At 38.6% G+C, this 22,286-nt stretch overlaps 1 protein-coding gene and 1 long non-coding RNA gene across 2 annotated transcripts in view; both read left to right on the forward strand.

The window, feature by feature from the left end:
- STIMATE (STIM activating enhancer) overlaps positions 1–15,916 on the forward strand; it is a 36,810-nt gene extending 20,894 nt beyond the window's left edge. The window contains exons 4-8 of the mRNA XM_072876033.1: positions 3,591–3,712; positions 8,797–8,909; positions 9,838–9,915; positions 10,796–10,945; positions 11,834–15,916. Coding sequence (XP_072732134.1) covers positions 3,591–3,712; positions 8,797–8,909; positions 9,838–9,915; positions 10,796–10,945; positions 11,834–11,950 — 580 coding nt within the window. The 3' untranslated portion in view covers positions 11,951–15,916. The remainder of the gene's footprint in view (positions 1–3,590; positions 3,713–8,796; positions 8,910–9,837; positions 9,916–10,795; positions 10,946–11,833) is intronic.
- Positions 15,917–17,118: 1,202 nt separating this feature from the next.
- LOC140658081 (uncharacterized) lies at positions 17,119–18,134 on the forward strand. The gene is made up of 3 exons (XR_012044591.1): positions 17,119–17,133; positions 17,730–17,776; positions 17,862–18,134. It is a non-coding gene; the product is annotated as an uncharacterized lncRNA (long non-coding RNA).
- The last annotated feature ends 4,152 nt before the right edge of the window (positions 18,135–22,286 follow it).

The following is a 22,286-nucleotide window of genomic DNA, read 5'->3' on the forward strand; positions in this document are numbered from 1 at the left end:
GCAGATGATAATGCAAGATAGAGCTGAGAAACCAATTTTTCATGGTAAAAATCAATCACTTTCAAAAACCTGTAGTTTAAGCTTAGTTAATCAAGAATCAGAGTTCTGCTCTTTTAGTTCATGGCTGGCAGGACCTGGGAAAGCTTTTTCTGGGCTGTATATAGATATTTTAGACCAAGGGTAAACTCTTACTACTACTCCCTCTCCAGTTAATGAATGAGGACTTAGGATGCACATTGTAATATGAGGCTGTTTACTGAAGGAGGTGCTAGGGACCAAAGGAAATGAATATAAAGTTGTGTACACTGACTTCCAGCTGCACTGTTCACTGCAGCAAGGCTTTAATATAAAGTCAGGTTGCTTTCAGGGACGTTTAGCAAAAATCATTTACCCTTCTGTTTTCTTCTAAAACCTACATTAGCTACTGCAGTATTATTTTCATTTTGTTAAAAGCAAGAAATCTTGCTTGGTACCCAGGCAGTACAAAAATTAATTTTGCAATGTTATGCTTGGAGCAGTGTGACTAAGTAGATAAGCATTTCACTGTAGTATATTAAACCTGAAGATTTTATGACTAAGATCCCGTCAGGCTCTTTACAGGAGCTCCTGAAGTAAATGTTAATTGTTTGGGTTTGTTCTTGATAGAGCTCATGCTCAAAGAAGCTTACACATTCCTGGTAATAGAAGCTGTGAAATTACTTTTAAAAGCTTAGTAATCTGCCCTTTAAAACCAATCCAGTTCCTTCAATGGCATCTGCTCACTGTTGTCCTTTGGTAAACAAAGGAGCTACACAGCTCAAGGAATATGCTTGTGTTGCTTCACAAGCCTGTTTTATTTCCCTTATTCCTCCTCGGTTTCTTTTGTGTTCCTACATGCTGTAAATGTGCAAGTAAAACACTGCTTTTCTCTTCCCACCACAAAGCATTTTGGTAGGAAAATGCATTTATTTTAACACACTAACTGTAAAATTTAAGTCATAATTATGACAGTTTCAATAATACTAGGCATCATTGTAGGATTTTCCTTGCTTACTGATTTAAGAATTCCCTGATAGATTTAAAAACCGGCAGGTGCAAATTGCTTTCATTCAATTTTTATATATTAAAGTATATATTCAAGTAAGCTAACCAAAGCATGTCTAAAGTTGTCAGTGTTTAAAGCTAAAGCTCAATAGTTTATTACAATATTTTAAAATTAAGAATAACTTTGTGCTATGTACGGAGTTCTCAAAATAAAAGGTTTGCTGACATGTGCGTTCTCTTCTACATGTTGTAATATAGTCTAGATAACTTTCTTTTCAAATACCACTTTTCATGTAAGTGTAACCTGACACAAAACAAGTAAGAGGGTGAGGTAGAGAACTGTTACTCGCTGTTCCCAGGATAACAAAAATTTCAATGTGGAGCTGTATAATTTCTCAGACAAGGGTGCAGGTCCTCCTTGTTAGCAGAAAAAATAGCGTGTTGTATCAACCAAAGCCACTCGTCCTTTCTTGGGAAAAATATATCGTAAGTGTGCAAGTGGGCGCAAAATTAGTGAGTGAAAGCAACATTTCTGTCTGTGACTTTAATAATAATTTTACTCAGAAAATTCAAACAGGGATAGTTTTCTGTTCTTTCCTGTTTTGTAGTTTGTGGGTTATTTTCAGAACAAAACCATAAAATGTAGATTCAGAAAACATTGTGGTTCCAAGCTTGGAAGGAGCTACAATTGGAAGTTGCCATTTGTTAATTTGGGAATGTAGTGCTGTAATTCAGGCAGGTGTGTGATAATATCAAAGCTGATAAAGCATCTGTTAAAACACCTCAACAGATGGGTGGTTGTTCGAAGAATTTTAAATAGAAAAAGCAAACAGCGCTCTTCTTCTGTAGTGCAGGGTACTCAGCTGCCTGTATGCGGTACACCAGGAAGTTTGTATGAACCCCAGCCTTTTACTCACTGAACGCTCAGCCAAATGCAGTTATCTGATAGTGGCAGCAACTTGTTTTGTTGTTTGTGCTGGTGCACTGGTTACATGTGAGCAGGGTTAACGCAGTGCATCACAGAATGAGCATGTTGCCTACATGTAGTGAGCCTGATGTGCTTGGGAATATCAGGCATAATTGGCCTGTGCTGCGAGACGTAACTTGATGTGAAATAGGTGTTGGCACATCTCTTCTCCCTGCTCCTGATGGTTGCCTTCCTGCTATAGACTTACAGCAGCCCCTTGTGGCCTTAACGTGACTTGTGTAGACTTGTAATCGCCGAGTTTCCTTTGCCAAGCACTAAACCTTGATGTTAATGTTTGTCTAATACAAAGGTCATTAAAACTCTGATTTGACGCATAACTATTAGAAAATAACTATTTTTTAGAAAGTTTATGGGTAAGTCTTGTCTGAAGCAAGGCATGTCCGCTTCATTTTTATTTTTGAGCTGCTCTTGAATGGGATTTTGAGGGTCAGAACAGCTTCTCCTTTACTGTTTTGAATGCACGTATTCTGTCTTTTGTGTTACACTTTCTGATACTATTTTGTCCACATGGATTTGTCTCTGCAGCCAGCAGAAGCCCACAGGTCTCTGATTTGCTGTTTTTATCCCTGCAGAGAAGTTCCTATAGACTCTAGAGTTTACATTAAGTATTTGGAATTACCAAATAAGAATCTTGGTAACAGGGATTTACTATGTGTCTTATAGCTGGCTCTTAGCTGCTGTTTTGTTCAGCTAATCAGTAAATAAACCAAACTGACTTACAAAATGCTTTGAATTTCAGCTGCATCATTTAATGAACTTAAGAATTAATTTGAAACCCATGGTAATCTCTAGTTTATTGAAGCATAGGTAAGATCCCAGAAGCTGCTCTTGAAACGATGAAATTAGTAGTGCAGCAGTTGTGTGTCCATTGAGGGGTGGTTTTGGTTTTCTTTTTTTCTGGGAAGGCTTGTTCCTGATTATTACAAATGTTTATTAGACAAGAACTGAAGTACAAGAAAGTGAATCACTTTTCTTCCTAATACTAAGTTGAAATTTGGCCTAGATAGTGACTGTACTCTCTAGGCATGGGATTCCACTGCTCATTGCTCCTTGTTGAGGCTAGGAGGGGGCTCCCTTGAGCAAGAAAAACTAGTTGTGGTGTCTTTTCCCCCTCGGAATGAAAGTGTTTTGGGTTGGGTTTTTTACCTTCAAATTCCTTGAGGTGTCTTTAAGATAACTTCTCTTTTTATTCCTTTTCTCTTTATTCCTTTGGTTTTATTCAAATACAGGTTTTCCATGCAGAATGAACTGAGCAATGGTAAAAAGGAAATCTGATTTTGATTTAAAGGAGTAAAATTAATATTGGAATTTATATAGAGTATGCACATGCACACACCAGAGTTCACAAAAATAGAAGTTGGAGCTTAACTTTAAGGACAGAAACAAAATATTGAGACTCTTCTAAAACTATTTAAATTTTAGGCTAACTATGTAATTACAGAAGTGAGTAAATGATTATTCTCAATACTCTGTTTCTCAACATATATAGAGATCTTTTGTCAATTGTGGTGTTAAAATACACTGAACTTGTAGAAAGTGGACCCTTGCTCCATATTTTCTTTTACATTTTTCCTTTCAGGTACCTTATCAACTTCTTGTTAGATGCCACATTAGGAATGCTGTTAATCTACATTGGTATACGTGCAGTCAGCAGCATTGTGGAATGGCAGAAGTGGGAGTCCCTTCGCTTTGGTGAATATGGTAAAAGTTTCTGTTCTTGCACTGAAATGATTTTCATGATAGAATCTCAGAATATTTCAGCTAGTGGTTAACTCATCTTAAAATCATTATACAAGGATTATAGTCGTCACTTGTCACAAGGGTTCTTTTAAGTTCTGTATCTCAGCATGCACCTTCTGTGTTGGAAAGCTCAACAAGTCTAAGCATTTAGTGAGTTTGGAACAACTGCTTGAATATTTATTTTTTTAGGAGTGATTGAACAAATGACGATATTGGCTAATCTCGTGGAAAAAATAAGAGCATGATAAATTTACTCTGAAACACTTTTAAATAAATGATAGCTGGAAGGTCATTTCCTATTAAAGCTTTCACTGAACCACATGTCATTGTCTGAAGATACGGGCTAAGAGTTCTGCCAGCCCTCTTTAAAGTAAACGACCACATATCTTCAGTGCAGAGAATGGCAACATGGCCTGTGCTTGTCCTCAAGTAATGATCACTCGAACTCCTGCACGTAGGGCTTGTATCATTGATGAAAAATGCGTATGTCTTTTGTACAGGCTAAGGGATAGACTAGTGAATTCACTTTGACGTGAAGTTGTGGGTTTTATCTTTCATTACGTTAGCCACAGAAGTCCACTGATCTGCAGAAATTGTGGATTTGCAGATGCAGTTGAGTATCATACATACTCAACATGAGCATTTAATTCTGTTCAACCTGTTATTTTCAGATTGCTTAGTCTGGCTGGCTGGGAATGGAAGTTCTGTATAGATGCTAAAAATTACATTTGAAGCTCCTTGAGATAGGAATGGGGGGAGAGGTTGCCTTATAAGAGAGCTATGCCTCTTCATCAGAGAGAAAAACAAACAAAACCAATGGTTTGGAAAAAAAAAAAGTTAAAATAACGTTTGCCTAACAAAGTAAAAGCTTTCATAGCAGTTTCATAATTATCATTGGTACTTTTTTTGGTTTTGTATGTTTCTTTGTTTTTAATGATCCTAAGTGGCTGACAGAATTAAGAATAAATAAATAAAGACCTTGCCAAGTTGAAGTACTTTAAAAGCTCGGGAAGTTTACAATTAAATCAAATAGCATTAATTGCTACTTGTTTTAATGTCGGAGGTTTAAAATAGAGATTATGACAAGCATCTATCTTAGGAGAAATAATTGCCTACACCATTAGGGCATTTTTTGTGACTCATGTAGATTTAATGTGTATCTTTTAGGGTACAGTTTATGACCATTTAAGCTGTTTAAATCGGCACTGCCACAACCCTGTTTATCTGCTTTTTTCCCCACATGCCGCAGTCCAATATTACCACTTTTCCTTGGGCTGATGCACATCTGACTCTTCAGAAAACTGATTCAGAGAGCTAAACCATCAGAAAATTCACCATATGTAGAAAAGTAAATAGTTCCTCCAGATCAGTCCCCAGACTTGGGTCTCTAAGGCATTAGGTAAGCACCAATGCCCAGGGAAGGGAAAAGGGCAAGAAAAAGAGCTGAGACATTGCTGAGCCACACCTTCTGACTGAGCTTTGAGACCTATTGCCCAAAGTCCCTTTTTCTGATTGTTGATTTGGCTTGAAGCCATTTAAAGATGTTTGAACAGCCTTCAGCCCATATAAAATTGGCTTTCCACTCAGAGCAAAAAACTTGGTGTATCTGTTACAATTATCGGTAGGTACTTGTAATCATGTCAAATACCAGATTTTATTTCTTCCTAATAGCATTCCATTTTTTCTTGTGTAATCTGTTCCCCTCTCTCATTTTAATGTCCTTTTAAACAATAAGCGGTCTGTGTGGATGGGAAGATGTGGGGAGTATATTCACTCGCCTGAAATTTGTCTCTATCTCTTATTGACTTCCAAAATGAACCTGGTTTTATTTTAGTTAGTTATGAGGCATCTGTGACTGCAGTAACTAAGCTCTTAAAATCAGCAAATGAACTTGTTGCTTGTGTTCTGCTGTGGAGGTGGTCTGCGACTGATCCATTATTGTCATTTTGAGTTAGGAGATCTGAAATGCCTAAACTTGATACACACACACCTACAGAAGAAATACTTGTTTATAAGTGATGTATGAAGTTATATAATTCCTCTTTACTTAGTTGTTCTTTCCAATATCGGATCATTTTATTAGTGACTAACTTTCTTTTCTGTATCTTTGTTAATGTGCTGTCTTGACCTTAGCATGTTGGGTTTTTTTAATCAAGCTATCATAAGGACTATTAAAAAGCATATTGTAAATCTGTGTTTCCATTAATCATGTAGGAGAGGCTTCTGGTATAAAGAGAACTAGATAGCAGATGGAAAGTTATTAGTAATGCCTGTGCAGTAGGGTTAGACCCTATGTAAGAAATCTGTCTAAAAGTTTAGTTGCATTGGATTGTTTGCTGCCCTCTTCTGTTAAGTACTACTGTTGTTTCTGAAGTGAAAACCCTCATATGACCATTTTATTTCAAAATTTTCACCTTGGCCCCAAGAAAACTCTTGTCTTATTTTTCATAAGATTCTTTAAAATAATTTAATTAAGTAGGTAGAAGAGAGGACTAAAATGCAGTCCTGTGGGGTTGCAAGTGTGTTTAGACTTAGTATTTTGAAGTTAAATATGGATGTTTAGCATACATGGGTGGTGAGGCGTCTGCTCATTGAAAGGTATTTTTTGCATTTTATCTGTAGTAGTAAAATCAAGTCTTCAGCTTGGAAATCAGTGTGATTTCAGTTTGTTTGCAAGTGTGGGAAAACAAACAAGAGGCACCCCTCCCCACCCCCCAAAAAAAACCCCACAACCAAACCCAAGTCTCTTCTTGTGATTGAGTGATGTTGTTTGTGTTTCTAGAGCCTAAATAATCATTTGTCTCAAGTTAATTCTCACTGTGAGCTCATTTCCCTTCTTAGCTCTATTACTTGATCCCTGGTGATTCATTACTTGAAGCTGTCACAAAAATAGCAGTGTCCTGCTGGTTTTAAAAGCCTCTTCTTTATATGGAGGATAGTTTTTAAGCATAAGTGCCTCGAGGAAAGAATGGATACCAAAATATCAGCATTCATAAATGGTTGCTATTTGTACAGCAAAACAGCACTGCATGCTGATTTATGAACAGAGTAGCATGACGCTCCCTCAAGGGCGATTTTATATCAGAATTTTTAAGTTTATTAGATTTGTCTTCGTATTTCCAGTTTTGTATTTTCAGATTCATTACCTCAGCAGATGGATTTTAATAGAAGTGCAGAATCAGTTAATATATTTGAGTATGTAAAGAGGAGAAAAGTGGTCATGATCTGTACTGAAAAGAATGTTCCCTGCGTTCTCCTTCCCTTCTTGTCTTAGGCTACTTTAGCTGCTGTGAGTAGAAAACAGGTGACTAAATCCCTCTTGGTGACAATGAACTCTATTGGCAACTAAATCGTGCTGTGATCTCTTTGCTTGTCTTTGCTTCTCAGATGGCAAAGCTTAGAAATTGTATTTGATGCATCTTTTCCCTCTAGCTCCTTGTTTGCAACTTGCAGAGCAACTTACCGCCATATAGGGCAGATAGCACTTACTTTAAAACTTTTTAAAATTTATTTTGGAGTAGTTCTGCGAGTTGGCATTTTCTTAAGAAAATTTCTCAGGATTTGAAGAACGGAGAGAAGTTACAGGATAGAGGAATGACAGGTATTTTGTTCGAGAGCTGTCTATAAATGTTCTTCTACAAAGTGGCTGATGAAAGTAGTATACGTGAGTATAGACTCGTTTTTCATTGCCCAGCATTTTGAAAAAATGCTGCTACAGTTGTCACTGCTGAGGATTCAAAATCTTTCCGTTTCAGTCTTAATGCGCTTTTCTTGCAGTAACAAGATTTCTACTGATTTGCTAGTTTCTCTAGACATGTAACTTATATGTGACAGGTATAAAATCAGAATTCAAGAGACTGTCAGAGACTTTAGAAATGAAATTAGCACTTTATGGCTTCACCATTAACTTTAAAGTTCTAATTTGAGTTTGTGTACTGAATCTTTGAATGTACAAATGCCCCAGATATTCTTGGGAACACCTTCTGGATGTGGTGATGTTATTAACTTCTACTTTTTCCCTTGAATTGCATAGTTTATAAAATTGTAGAAAAACTTTGGTTGGAAGGGGTCTTCAGAGGTGATATAATCCAACCTCTTGCTCAAAGCAGGGTTAACTTCAAAGCTAAAGTGGGTTGTTCAGGGCATGGTCCAGACCAGTTTTTAATTTATCCATGGTCTGAGATTTAAGAACCCCTCTGAACAACCTACTCCAGTGCTTAACCACTCTCATTGTGAAAGTGTTTTTACTTTGTCAGAATTGTACGTCCACCCATCTAGTCTGTATCTCCCCAACTTTTCTACAAGGATGCTAGTAGGAGACTGTCAAAAGACTTGGTAAAGTCAAAGTAGACAGCATCCCTGTTCTCCCCGTAATTAGAGCTGAGAGATAATTTTGTAGATGCAGTAGGGCACACAAAAATCCTCAAGCAGAATTTAATATACACAACTTCTAATTTCAGTCATGTACCAAAAAAACCCCGAAAAAAACAGAACCCCTCCCCACAAAAACATCATGGAACAAAACGTTCATTGTATTAAGAGTGTTGTGCACTATCACCAGAGTTTCACAATTTTTGGACATACAGAATCTCATGTGACAGAGTTGGAATAGAAGCAAAATTGCTATAGCTGTCTTTGCTTTTAGGAATTACATACAGATTGGAAAAGAGCTTAGAATAAACTTCCCTTAAGTTTTTCCTTTTAAGAAACTTAATACTTCGTGATAGAGGGTCAAAAATGACAATTTGAGAAACAAATGTAATGCAACTATATCTGTGTTGCTTTCATCCGATCACGTAAAACAGTGAGTGTATAACCAGGTAGTGCTGAATCAGATAAAGTCCTGCTATATTCAGTTTCTAACTGATACTTTTTGAAAGTTGGGATGAGGCTGAGGGAGGGGAAGGAGCAGCACTAAGGAAATTGGAGAAGGCACTTTAAGAGGATATAGCTGCCCTGCCTCTTCTAATGCTGCTTTTCTAAAATGTTTACTGTGAAGTAAAACCAACCCTATTCACATATTGAACCTTTGTTCTTTCTTGCAGGTGACCCATTGCAGTGCAGTGCTTGGGTGCGCCAGTGTGCTCTCTACATAATGATTATGACATTTGAGAAAGCCGTCATCATTATAGTGCTTCTTATACCTCAGTGGAAAGAGGTTTGTATTTTTACAGCATTTTGCAGACAAATGGATTTCAGGTGGAAGCTGTAAAGCAATAGACTTCTAATAGTGTTTATTGGTTTGGCTCAAGCATCGTAACTGTCTACAGTCAATGCTGTTGAACTCTGTGGTAGTGATATGTTCTTTTAGCTCAATTAGGATACTGCTAATTAGGCTTTCTGGCATCCATTGCCAGGAATATCCTATCATATTTTGGAGGTGTTTTTATATAACGCAATATATAAAATTTTATTCTATTTCCTTGTCTGAGTGCTCTTGAAGCTACTAAGTGATTCTTCCTTTTCTTAATTCTTTAACACTTACTTAAAGCTATTTTGTATTGCTGCTTGTAGTATTTTAAAGAATTTTCTTTGCCTGACCTTGTTGATAGATCTAAACTGTAGAATTTTAGTAATTTGCAATGGATTAGTGAAGCCATTGCTGATGACTGGATAAATATTTATTTTGATAGAATCTGCGCAATGTAATATTCAATGTGACGGTGCATGGGGTTATAGCCCATTAAACCAGTTAGTCCCTGTTTTATGCTCTGGACTACTTTGGGAACTCTGTCTTCTCCTTGAAGTATTTTGTGAAACGCTGGTCTGTTTAAATTTCCTAAAGATGGAACTTAAAACATGTTCCCGGGGAGCATGGAGCTCTAAAATGTTCAAGATGATTCTAACACAGCTCTTCAGACTTCTGTAAACAAAAATGACAGAGATAAGTTTCTTGCTAGCCCCACTTACTTATCTGTGGTAATTTATAAGCTGTCCTAAGTATTTTCCTTTTCTACAAAGCTGTCCTTTTTTGGTTCAGATGAATTATTTCTGTAGTGTTAGCTAGTACATGAACAATTGCACTTACTAATCCAGTTATGTGCACTTGCTGCCATGATCTGAACTTAATCCTTTTCTTTTCACAGGTAGCTTTATTGAACCCTATAGAGAACCCCCAGCTGGAGCTGGCTATCGTCATGCTGATAGTTCCCTTCTTTGTTAATGTTAGTACAACTTGCATGCTTCTGTGAGATGTTTACTTGGATATCTTTCTGCCATGTCTTAATTAATTAACGTTAGTTCTTAAAGCACGGTGTACCTTGGCACTTAAGTTAATTTTTAAAGAGGAAGGGTGTTAAAGAATGGATAAAATGTCTGGATATGTAGATTTTACAAAGCTGAAATCTATATTGAGCTAAGTAACCAGGAGAGGTGCAGAAATGCCTCATAGATCTCTTTGGGCTGATGACTTCAGTAGATTGAAAGTAATACTGAAATACTGACATAGAGATTTTAAAATTACAATGAAATTTGCTTTAGGAAACAGTTGGTCTAAGGACAGCTGTACTGTGAAGTATCCTGTGTCTGACCATAGCTAATAGGGGCTGGCCTGTGGTGGAGCAGAGGAAAAGGGCAAGTGTGCAATCATCCTTCCCAAAGTATACTCTTCCAGTAATCTGGGATTTAGGGACTAGAGCCAGAGATGGTAGGTGTCCTTGCATTTAATAACTGCTGGTGATTTTTTTTTTCATTCATTCATTTGTTCAAGCATGGATTTTATCCTTTGAGAAACTAAAGTCTATTGCACTAAGATGTCTGCCTAAACCATTCACATTTCTACATGAAGAGTTAATATATGATCACTCTGAATAGCAGCTGCTTTTCTTATTTTCTTCTCTTCTACAAAGGAATAAAGTAGCTATGTTCTAGAGCATTTATGCAACATATAGTAAGCCATGTGACTGTATGCCTATACAAGATTTTACCTGTTTGGCCAATTCATAATTATTGTCAAGTCTTCCTAATTCTGTCCAAATACTGACCAAATTAATATATGCTACTCTGATGAAAACTGAACTGTCACTTCCCCCTTCTCTTTAACAGGCATTAATGTTCTGGGTAGTAGATAATTTTCTTATGAAGAAAGGGAAGACAAAAGCTAAACTTGAAGAAAAGGAAGCAGGACAAGATTCAAGAAATGGAAGTAAAGTCCGATACAGGAGAGCAGCATCACATGAAGAGTCAGAGTCAGAAGTATGTAGAGTTAATGATTGCAATTAATGCAATATCAATCCAGTTCATCACTCATGCCATTGATTTAACTGTAACACTGTCAACTTAGTTTAATTTTCTTTGCATGTACCTCTAACAGTAGTTCCTAGCATTTGCAGTTAAGAAAAACGGCATTGTTGCAGAACTTATGGTAGTTAATTTCCTTCCAGATGGGCAGGAAGACATAATATATTTAAATATCACAGGTGAACTGTGTTACAAATGCTTCTGAAAAAAAAACCATACAGAATACCAAACTAATAGTTCTAATTCAAAGAGAGGTTAATAGCTTAAAGTGAGAGGAAGCTGGTGGAGGCAACTGGCCTCATTTTGGAGAAGTATTTACATCCTTGCCTTACCAGAATTTTATACTAAATTATATTAAGTGGACAGTTTTCAGTTCACCAGAGGGATGGGTGGTATCTTTGAAGGTTAAGTTGTTTTAGCTTTAGTTGGTTAATGTAACTTTTCTGCATTATGGACAGTACTATTTATATGGGGTTTTCTTTAATAAAATAACTGCCATATTACCGGTGTGGATAGACAGCTTATAAATTCTGTCTCATTTTAACAGCAAGCTGCCCCCACTGTTCTGGAGGTGCTGGAATAATTTCTTTGGGTTTAGAGTCAGTGATTGTAGTAGAGACTAATACACATGCATCCTTCTTCGAAATTTACTGGAGGTTCCAGATAGGATGTGTGACATTGTTTGATAATACTGGCAGTAAATCTAAATTATGTTCTGTAAGCTCTTTCTTGTGTAAATAATAAGGTGCTTTGCAAGCATAAAAAAAGGAAAAGGTTAGAAGTAGAATGAAGAAAGAGTGTGACTTTGACCCATGTTACTCAGAAGCCGTAATTTGTTTTTAGATCCTTATTTCAGCAGATGATGAGATGGAGGAATCAGATGCTGAAGAGGACCTGCGTAGACTGACCAACTTAAAGCCCATTAAGAAAAAGAAGCATCGTTTTGGTCTGCCTGTATGACACATTCCCTGACCTGTGTGTTTGCAGGTTTCATGGCAAAAACTTCAGTCAGTGGGTTTTAATGTTGCAATTGCATCTCCCTTGTCATACAAACTGACTTAAAAGCAAGGTCTCCCAACAGAATGCAAACGGTTGGAAGACTTCCAGTTCAGTTGCACTACAGACACACTGACCAATTATGCAAGAATGTCTTTTCATCATGTGTGAAAACCACAGTGTTGTTAAGGACTAGTCCCTGAAGGGATTTGTATCTGACGTTTCAGAGAAGATCATAGAAAACAGATACAGCAATGTTTCACTTATGGTTACTGATGATACAGTTGTAAGAAGTTCTCAAAAAGGCATCAGAATCAACTAAGTTGAAGGAGTGTGTTTTATTACTAAAACTGGCTTTTGCAGCATAATTCCTAAAGCAGAATAGTTTATGGTTACAAGCTGTAACTTAACGTTATTTTTTTAAGTACAGAAGTTTACTTGCTACCGGGTACCTATGGAACTAATAGGTGGAACAAAGATTTTTTTCCAAGTCTCCTCGAATCTATTTGACTATTTTATATTTAAGTTATATTTTCATACAGTTGTATTTAAAGATTCTCTTTGTCAGAGAAAAGGGTGCAGTTCCCTTTTTTTGTGCAGAAAAGGTCAAAAGATTTGTAGTGAAAATCTTATTTATCCTTGTGTCCTGGTTTAAGACAAAGGGATTGCAAAGGGAAAAGCTCTCTGTCACTGCTGAAGTCACCAAATATCACTAAAAATGCAGTCCTAAGTGTGCTTTTGACCATATAATTTGAAAATACCTTTTTTAATAGGAGGTGGTGTTTGCATATTTGACAAACGTGCACTTTAGTGTATAACAAAAATCTGTTGTGATAGGTTATTTGTGAAATGAATATCTATGGATGACTCTATTTCTGTTTCTGCAAGTCTCTTGTGCATACCTCTCCAATGACCCAAAAGAGATGGAATATTTCTTATACTTTTCCTTATATAGGGCCTGCAGTACAGGACCGTGATCTGATTGAAGCAGTTGTGCTACAATATTGCAAATAATTCTGTCCCCTGTTTTTTGTTGGAAAAGCAATCTTCTATTTAATGTGCTTTAAAAAAAGATGATTTCTCCTGTTTCTCTCCCCTTTCCATAAAGTCTGGTTATCCTTTAGTATTTAAAAAAAAAACAACAAACCCAAGAGGTATAATACAGTTGTTACTACAGAAATTTTTTTGTGGTTTTCAGTGTCTTGTCTTCTGATAATTGACAACATGTGCTGATCTGAAACCTAGCAGACATGTTTTCGGTGACATCCTTTCGCTTTGCTTATTTTCTAAATGATTGTTTCCGACAGCTTTCCTTGCTTAGTTAAACCTTGTGCAGGACAAGGCGATGTGTCAAAGAGGTGACAACAGACCTTAATTGCAAATCTGTTGTAGTATCTGGACATCAGAAATGTTCCAAGCCTTAAACCAAACAGTTTCATCGGAAAACTGCTCAGAACTTTTTAAGATTTTTTACATTTTTTATAGATTTACTAGGTCTTAATGTGATTTATTATCCAGACCACTTAAATGGGGTTCTTGGGCCTTAGTAAATACTGAACTGTGCGCTCCCGTACTTATTTTCACTATTCCAGCATTCCTTTTCACTGCTTGGCTGCCGAGGTGAACACAATGTTCTGAGACTTCAGGTACACCTCAGCGTGTCCAGCCGGCTAGAAGGGACATTTTACCAAACCTAACGTTTGCGAGTTTAGTTGAGCCACTGACCTCTGTTACTGTGCACTGAAATGTAATAACTGCAATAAGTTTAAGTACTAGTGTTTCTTTTAGACTAAATCTAGAAACTAATGACAATGGAAGCTTAATTGAGTTATTCTGAAATGGGGGGTGGGGGGATGGGGAAATGTCCCTAATCAGTGTTGCCTCTGTTTTAGGTTTTTTGGTTTTCTTCATTGATTGTGTGACTTGCATCTTCTCTTGACTATTTGCCACTGGGCGGGCGCATATCTCCAAAAGCACAGTACTTCAAGGAATTCGTTTTCATCAGCAGAATAGTCCCATACAGCTCACTTTTCCAAAGGGATTTAAGAGCTAGGACTGGCTCTTGTCACAAATGTCAGCATTTATTTTTTTAGCGTAGGATTTGTTCTATTTCAAATAGTGAAATAAAGTTATTCAACATATGCTACATACCACTGCACAGCCATCACTGTCCTCGTCAACCATCAGAGATAACTGAGCAGCGCACACAAATTTAACTGTACGAGCTTTCATTTTATCTTCCTTTTCCCTCCTTTTCTCCAGTTAATTAAATTATCAAAATTATTTCTATTTCTAGTCTCATGTTTAGTCTGTGAAGTGTCAGTAGAAAATTATGGCCTTAATCATGTGAAACATTTGTTTTGAGCAGACCTCAAACTTATTGACCAAGTACAAAACAGTATAAAGCACTATGGAGCAGTTTCTTGAAGATGGTTATAGCAAAGGTGTACGAATGCCTAATTTTCCTTGTCTTAAGTGCTTAAATGTCACTTGGTTTGAGATTTCAATATGCCTAGCAAGATGATGTAGTAAAGCACTATGAGCCAAAGAGACAGAAGTATTTTAAATACCACAGTACTAACAGGAGGAGCATATCTTCAGAGGGGAAAAAACAGCTCTAACTTTCTCTACTAAGGTAAAAATTTTATTCACAACCTTAGCCAAATAACAGAAATTTTTTCTATTCATTCTTTGTTATCATGTGAAAGGGATGGAAAATTGGCAGTTTTCCTCTTTGTAAGATAAAAATTTGAATTCTTGCAGTAGGTACAAGTAGGACAAGTGCTTTTGCCTGAAGAGCTTGTATGTGTGAGAAGGAAGTATGTGCCTAGTGCTTCACTATGTCTTACTGTTCGTTGAAATGTCTTGGCAGTACAGTCTGAAATAAATTTTTCATAAAGAGTTGATCCAATAATAATATTACGACATGACAACGTTTGCATTATCCTTGAATTGACGCTCTAAATTTATGCCTGGTAAACGTACTTCAGGACAACTCATAGCAAAGGTTTAATTCAGGCTATGCTTAAAAAAATGTGATTGTGTGTAATGAAAATAAGCTATGTAGTATATGCCAAAGTAAGAGAAAGGGATTGTAACTTACAGAAGAGACACAGAAGTATTGGTGGAGATGGAATTTACCACAAATGGTCAACCTAAATGTATTAACTGTTTCTAGTATCTGACCTGTGACACATCTGCATAAATTTAAAACACTGCTGTTGTCTAATATGTGGTTTTCAAGTTCTGGCTTTAATATGTTCAGGTCCCCTTGTCTTACTTTAAGTAGGTAAATGCTGTATGTTAATGTTGCTAACTAAAATGTACTATAGCTTTTCTTCAGGGAAAACTCAGAAATTGAGTTGCAAATTAGAGCAATGCAAAGTGATCCCCTCCGGCAGGTCTGCTCTGATTCCAGCTGTGCCTGGGGAGGGAGGCGTGGGCTCTCCCGCTCTGCTGAGAGCTGAGCATCACAAGGAATTTCTGCCACTGTGCTTGACTAACCCATGTTTGCAACTTTGCTGTGCTTTTTACAGGAGAAACCAGTAATGAAAGCAAATAAATTCAGCCACATCAAGTCAGAGTAGATCTACAGCATAGGCGTGCAAACTTTTTTAGGTAAAGTTTCCAGTTCAATTACTGAAAATGACTACTATGGTTTTACAAAGTAAAACTGCAGTATCTTTAAAAAAGGGACTCTTTTGTAGGTGTTTGTCTCACGTGGGTATCCGTCTCAAACTGAATGTTGGGTTTGTTTGTAAGTAAATTCAGAGTATAGCCTATGTGAGCAAAACCAACAGCTGTATTCTGCTGCCCTCTGTTTGGACCATATTGTTTAATCAGTGGTGTTACCTTAAACTTTTAAGGGTATCTGATGTAATTACATTGTATAATGGTTTACAATAAAGTTTGACTTATTACGGATTTGTACACTTGTTTTATACTTGTTCTGTTTAAAAGTGCGCATGTTTCAGTGTTTATAATGTGCTGTTGTGGGAAGCAGGTTTTGCTACTGGAGTGTAACTTCATAACTGCAGATCTAATTTTTTGCACTCTCATGTTGGTATTAATTTCAATATATTAATTTACCTTAATAGCAAGTCCCATTTTGGTTGGAGGGACCACTATTCTTCAGCAGCAGATTTTGTTTACAGCTGTAAGAATCGTTGCAAGTTCCTCTCAGATCTGTTCCCTGAGGAGGGTTTTTGCCCTCTGCGTGTGCACACATGGAGAATAACCATCTGTATTTTCATATTGAAAATAAAACCTTCAATGTGCAACCTGAGAACTCCTGAGATTGCAGAACATTGACCTGAGGCCTTCTGGAGTGTAGGATGTTGTTAAAATGCTTTAATCACACAGCTGACCATCACAGCCTGCTTTCGGCTTTTCAGGCAAAGCCACACCTTTTGGTTGTTCGCAACATGAATGTGTAAACTTAGAAAATTTTTACTTTCCCTTGAATGTGCTGCCCCTTGGCAGAGGCATGGCCTAATTCAATAACTTGTTAATCTGTTTTATCTTCTGTTCCCCTTCTGATTTGTTTGCGGCAGATAGTAGAAATGCAAGCTGAGGGAAGATGTCTGAGGATCCTGTTGAGAAATTTGCTTCTGCAGTGCCTTGTATCGCAGAACTCATGTAGTACCTCCTCGGAGACAGAAAAGGGCCACGTTGGGGATGCGTAGTTCTAGGACCAAGTAGCCTTTCTGTCCCCTGTCTCCAGAGGCCAACACGCTGGAGATGACCGATGTCTTCCTTGCTTACTTTAATCTCTGCTACCCAAAACCATGCAAAAGGGGAAGGGGGAAAGCAGTGCCAATTCTTTTCTGTCTGAGGAAGACATCACTCCTGTATGCTATTTATGTAGTGCAGAGTTGTCTCTTAAGCTCCAGGGAAGCAGCCTCCTTGATTACCAAAGTGTCTGCAGCAAGCGCTGGGACTTCCCTGATTATACCCAACAAAATGAGTGCAGCCTAGCTTGGTTTTTTTCTGTTTTGTTGGGCAGAAAGATGCCATCTTAACGCTCCAGGTTCCCTGGAGGTATGGCAAGGTATCTACCATCAATTTTCCAGAGTGCTGGAGGAATGAGAAGGACCATGTAGGATGAGAGCTGGCTCACTGTGAAGCTGTAACATGACCATGTGCAGGTGATCTACTTTTTTCTTTTTTTTTTTTTTTGGGGGGGGGGGCTGCAAATGGTGAGAGGTTGATACCTTTATGCCAGAACAGAGCAGAAATCCTGTTCTGAGTGAGCTGCTGTTGCTATCAGCCCTTCCTATCTTGGTGGGAGCAGTTTAGTGTGTTCTGCTGGGATGGACCTGCACAGTTTTGATCCACTACTACGTCTGTAACTCCTCTATAACGTTTGCACATTGCTTTCATGACTTTCCACCTACTACACACAAGCAGCCCCATACCCACTGCATCCTTAAAGGGAATTCAGAGAATAATTTTCAACCTGTCAACCCTGTCATACTGAGGGGTCTTAGCAGTTTGCTGGAGGAGAAGTCAAATCTTCTGTAAGATCTGTGTCTCCTGGAGATCACAGTGGCCAGACGTGTGTACATTCACCAAATTCTCTGTGGTCATAGCCTTATTTTAGCTGCAACCATTCCTCAGCAAAGGAGTTTTCCACGCTTCATGTTGCAGTGGAAGATGAAAGAGGGTTAACTTGTGTTTTTAATAGCCACTATTAAATAAATGGCCTATCTTGTTTCACTGTCATTCATGTCCCATTTAACAGATCTCAGGACCTCAACCAGGTGAACAGGAACATTTTTACTCTGAAATGTAAGTAACTGGATTTAGGTTGGTTTTTTGTAAGGAAAAATTAGCCCACGATCGGTAAGAGGAAATGGTTGTGTTTCTTGTTCAGTCTTGGTTTAGGAAACGTATAATCAAAGAGAACAGAATTGTCCAGGCTACGGGGGATGTCTTAGAAACTTCAGGATACGCTGCCTAGCTCTGAAGCGCCTCATCTCCTACCCCCGAATGGCATGCAAGCTGAAGGTGGTTTGGTTTTGTTTGTATAACAATTTTGTTTGTATAAATTAAATTGCCATAAAAGCATAACTCTGTTGTTTTTGAGTGAGGAATATGTAGTACCAATTAAATGAAGCCATTTTGAAAGCTGAAGGGAAAAAGTAGTTCCGTGTCTTGAATTCTAAATATTTGCTTTAAACATGCAGAATATTATTTTCCCGTTGTAATAGATAGCGTCAGAATGGTGACGCTTATAGGGCTGTATACAAACATCCTAGTAGAGAAGGAGAGGTGTTACTTTGTACAATAGAAAAAGATTGCTGTTTTTCCTAAAGTTGGTATTTTTTTGCCTCTGCTTTGTTAACCTACTAAAAGGTACCACTGTTCTGCAGAAACATTTCCTCTGGTTTACTAAGCCATGGGTTTAAAATAGAAATTTAACATGAGGAATGGCTAAGTATGTAACATCCAAACTGCTTCTTAACCTACAGATGATTCCCCCAGTAGTCACGTAAATTTTCTCAGGCCTGGAAAGAGTTCAACGTAAAGGCAAAATGGGTACCCGGAGGCCTGGGGATAATTCACAACATAGTCCTGATCGTATGGTACTAGTGCTGTGGTATTGATGTAATGTTTCCATAATGAAAAATATTAATTTTATTTTACCTTCTGTGGTTCTCTGTAGCCTAAACAAAACAGGCAGAGCTTGAGAAAAGGCCAGGACAGATTTCTATCACTACAACAGTTGATGTTTCTGGTAAAAGATGTTTGGAGGTCTGCCACATCTGCCTTTCTCATATTAACATACCCTGCTGGAGTTTTGGCTCTTTGTAGCATCAAGTGCAGTCACGGAAGCTGATTTTTTTGCACGATACAAAGAATTAATGTAAAAAAAAAAAAAAAAAAATAAAAAGGCAACAGCCCCCCACCCAACCCTCTCCTGGTAATAAAAATTACAATTCATGCTTAGAGTTTATTCTTTTCTGTTTAATTAAAAAATTGTTTAGAGAACAAATCTTAAAAGTTTTGGAAAAGATTTTACTACTGTCAGCAGGTACAGTGGGGAACACTGAATTTACTCAAGTCTGAGTAAGCTCTTCCTATACAGATGACAGGTGAAATGATTAAACTTACTAATACTGCTGTAAGTAGTATTTTACTCTATCAGTTGTGTAAGAGCCAGCATCAGAGCAAGCTCGGCAATAGAACTGAGAGGGTAAAACCATATCCTGTTTTACTAACTCCAAAACACACAAAATACTCTTCTGTTAAAGATCCCTGTGCAAAAGCGATTTAGGGCACAACATTATGCTTTGGATGTTAGGTTTATCTAGTCGTTAGAGAACGCATATTTTATTACACTGGGACAGACAGACACTCGCTGTCTGTCTGTGTATCGTGTCCCCCCCCAAAGAGAATTCACAGTCAATTTTGTGTCTAACAAAGTTTTGCCTTTTAAAGTTATAAATATAGAGCCCCAGCGGACTTCCCGGGAAGTCGTTTTGTAGCGGATCGGGCTTCCCCGTGGTCCCGCTGCCACAGCTGTCTGCTCTTGTCAGTCCCCAGCTCTGTCCGTCCCAGGCACAGGGCGCAGTGAATACTGCAAGCCCTAGTCATCGCTAAGAATAAACCTCTGAACAACAACAGCCTCTGTCGACCTGGATCATCCTGGGTTCTGCTTTGGGAAAATGACCCAGCTAATGACTTCATGTTAGATGCTCTATATAAGTCGAGGAAAAAAACAGGCATTCGCAGAGTGCACAGGCTGGATTTAATCAAAGCCGGGGAACGACCTCAGAAGGGATTACGGTCGAGTGAGTACCGCAGTTATGTCACAGGTACGGGGAGATCTGTATGAGGCTGGCTCTCCTTGGAGCAGGGTGCCCGACAAATGTGTTACTGTTTTAGACGGTTTGCTTGGAATAGCTTATTAGCAAGTCACTCTCATTAACTGGTGAATTCAGCTTTTCTGCTCTGTGTGACTTGTTTGATTATGTTGAAGTATTTACACACTCTGTTTATATATTTTAACAAGTTGTTAGGAGGGATTATTTGATGAAGGCGGCAAGCAGCTGCCCTCTATGTGGTTAATTAATTTAGTTTCAAAATGTTTTGTTTTACCATAAGTATTTTTATGTCTGTAGGAAGGGAAAAACCATTTCCACTACGTGGTTCGGGATGTTTCACAGAAGGCGTGATTTCTGCTTTTCCAAGATGCTTTCTCAGACAATGATTGGAAATTTTGGCAGTAGTTTTGAAAGGACATGGCTATACTGAAGTGTGCTGCTGTGTAAAGCTTAATGTATTAACATACAGGAAAAGATAGAGCGTGACTGAAAATCATAACTGTTAGGATATGATATTTGAGACTGAAATTTTGTACTACACATTTATGTTCATTTTGTAACTAATGGTTTGTCTCTACTGTGTTCCCCAATAATCAGTGTTTCAAAGTGATCTTAAAATTAGCTCAGAAATTTTGAGGTTTTCACATAAGTGTTACGTTTTCAACAGAAGCTACGCATCCCTGGCAGAGTTCTCCCCATCGTGAGTTTTATGTGGTGGGTGGGATGGAGAGTAAGGACGCGGGGAGGGTAGAAGAGCACAATCCTTCGACCACATAGAGTAACTCAGTTCGGCTTATTTTCTTTACTCCAAAGAAAAAGAGACTTTAAAAAACCCAGTCATAGTCTTGTAAACCAGCACTTTTTGACTTGTGACAGGAGGAGATAAAGCCCAGGCTGCACTGCTGTGCCAGCTGGGAGTGGCTCCTGGCAAAACCTGCTTACAAATGCACTTGCGTTGGAAGCAATTAACTGGGCGGCTGCGACACTGGCAGCTCCAGGGCTCACCTCTGTGGCTCATAGTAACCCTCCTGTGCAGCATTTTTGCTTTTTAGCGGGGGGCCAGCTAATCCACAGCAGCTGTCCTGCTGGAAAATCCACCTGTAATCAAAGCATGAGAGGTTTTATTTTAAAATAACTGGGTGAAATTCAACAGTTCTGCTCAGCCTGGCTGCGTCTCGGTGCATCTCAAGTGCCTCCTTTCCTTACCCCATCCCCAAGAAGTCCTTTGTCCCACTGGAAGGAAGCCGCACAATTATTTTCTCTTGCCAATAGTGGGTGAAGGACCTTAGCAGGTTTCGTATTCCTGTTAACAAAATGAAGGGGGTTTTTTCCCTTTCTGTGTTGGAGCCAACACAGGTCTGTGTTGGTTGCCTGTGGACCATGCCGTGGGCATGGGCGACCGCTCCCATCATGTGCCAATTTTCGTTACAGATGGACAAACGAAACCCTGGCTGTAGGGATGTTTGGTTAACCAGCTAACTGAACGAAAGCTGTTGTGAATTTGAAGGGTTTGCTACCACCCTTTCCCCTTGCTTGCTTTGGCTACTCATAGAGTGTTTTCCCCAGAGGTCTTGCGAATGTTTTGTTTCCCACAACACATGCGAATGGGATTGACAGCGAGCTATTCTGAGCGTTCCCGGGAATTTACAGCCAGCAGGAAACACGCCGAAGGCTCCAGTGCAGCCAGCCTGCCCCTGCCAAGAGCCAGGCATGCACGCCCTATCTCTGCAAGCTCCCCGGGACTCGCTACTCCAGCCATCCACAGGCCTTAAGGGATTTGTTTCCCTCCGCAACTGTTTTTAGCTTTACAGGCAGTGGCCTAGAAACGTACAAGTGGGCTCCACTGCTGTCAAAACCCAAATATCAGAAGCCCTACATATGTAGCGATGGTCAGAGAAGTTTCTCATTGCTGGTTCAGTGTGCAAATCTGTTAAAGTTGGAGTATGTGGGTCTTTTATTCTTTTTAATCGCATCTCCTGTGCCCCTGTACCCTGCCGCGAGGTCTGCCCGGTGGGACCTTGGCAATCAGTCCTTGAAACAGTAAACTGAAGAGGGAATGTTAATGGTGCCGACTGCTGCTGATTGACGTTGTGTCTGACTTTGAAGTGCTGATTTAAAGGTAGGGATAGGCTGATACGATCCCATGTTATCCTGATTTTCGTCTAGCAAGAACTGTAAACAGATTAGTACTTGGACGTTCCAGTGCACCACCTGATGATGCATCTGTTTCTGTATTAGATTTCCTTCTCCTTCTTTGGGTTCTGGGTCCAGTGGTTCAGGTATGTTCAGTACATGCTTGTAGATGACCCTGCTGAGTGCTCAGATACTTTTGTTCCCTGTAACTATGTATCAAGTGTTAAGTTTATTGCAACTAAATCAAGCCAGATTTCAGAATCTCTCTGAACAATTGCCTAAAGAAGTAGTGAGTAGACTGAGGCACAAGCACAATTTAGTAATGAAGTTTTTTTATC

Source organism: Ciconia boyciana, chromosome 11 (genome assembly GCF_034638445.1).
Source record: "Ciconia boyciana chromosome 11, ASM3463844v1, whole genome shotgun sequence".
In the NCBI taxonomy this organism is placed as follows: Eukaryota; Metazoa; Chordata; class Aves; order Ciconiiformes; family Ciconiidae; genus Ciconia; species Ciconia boyciana.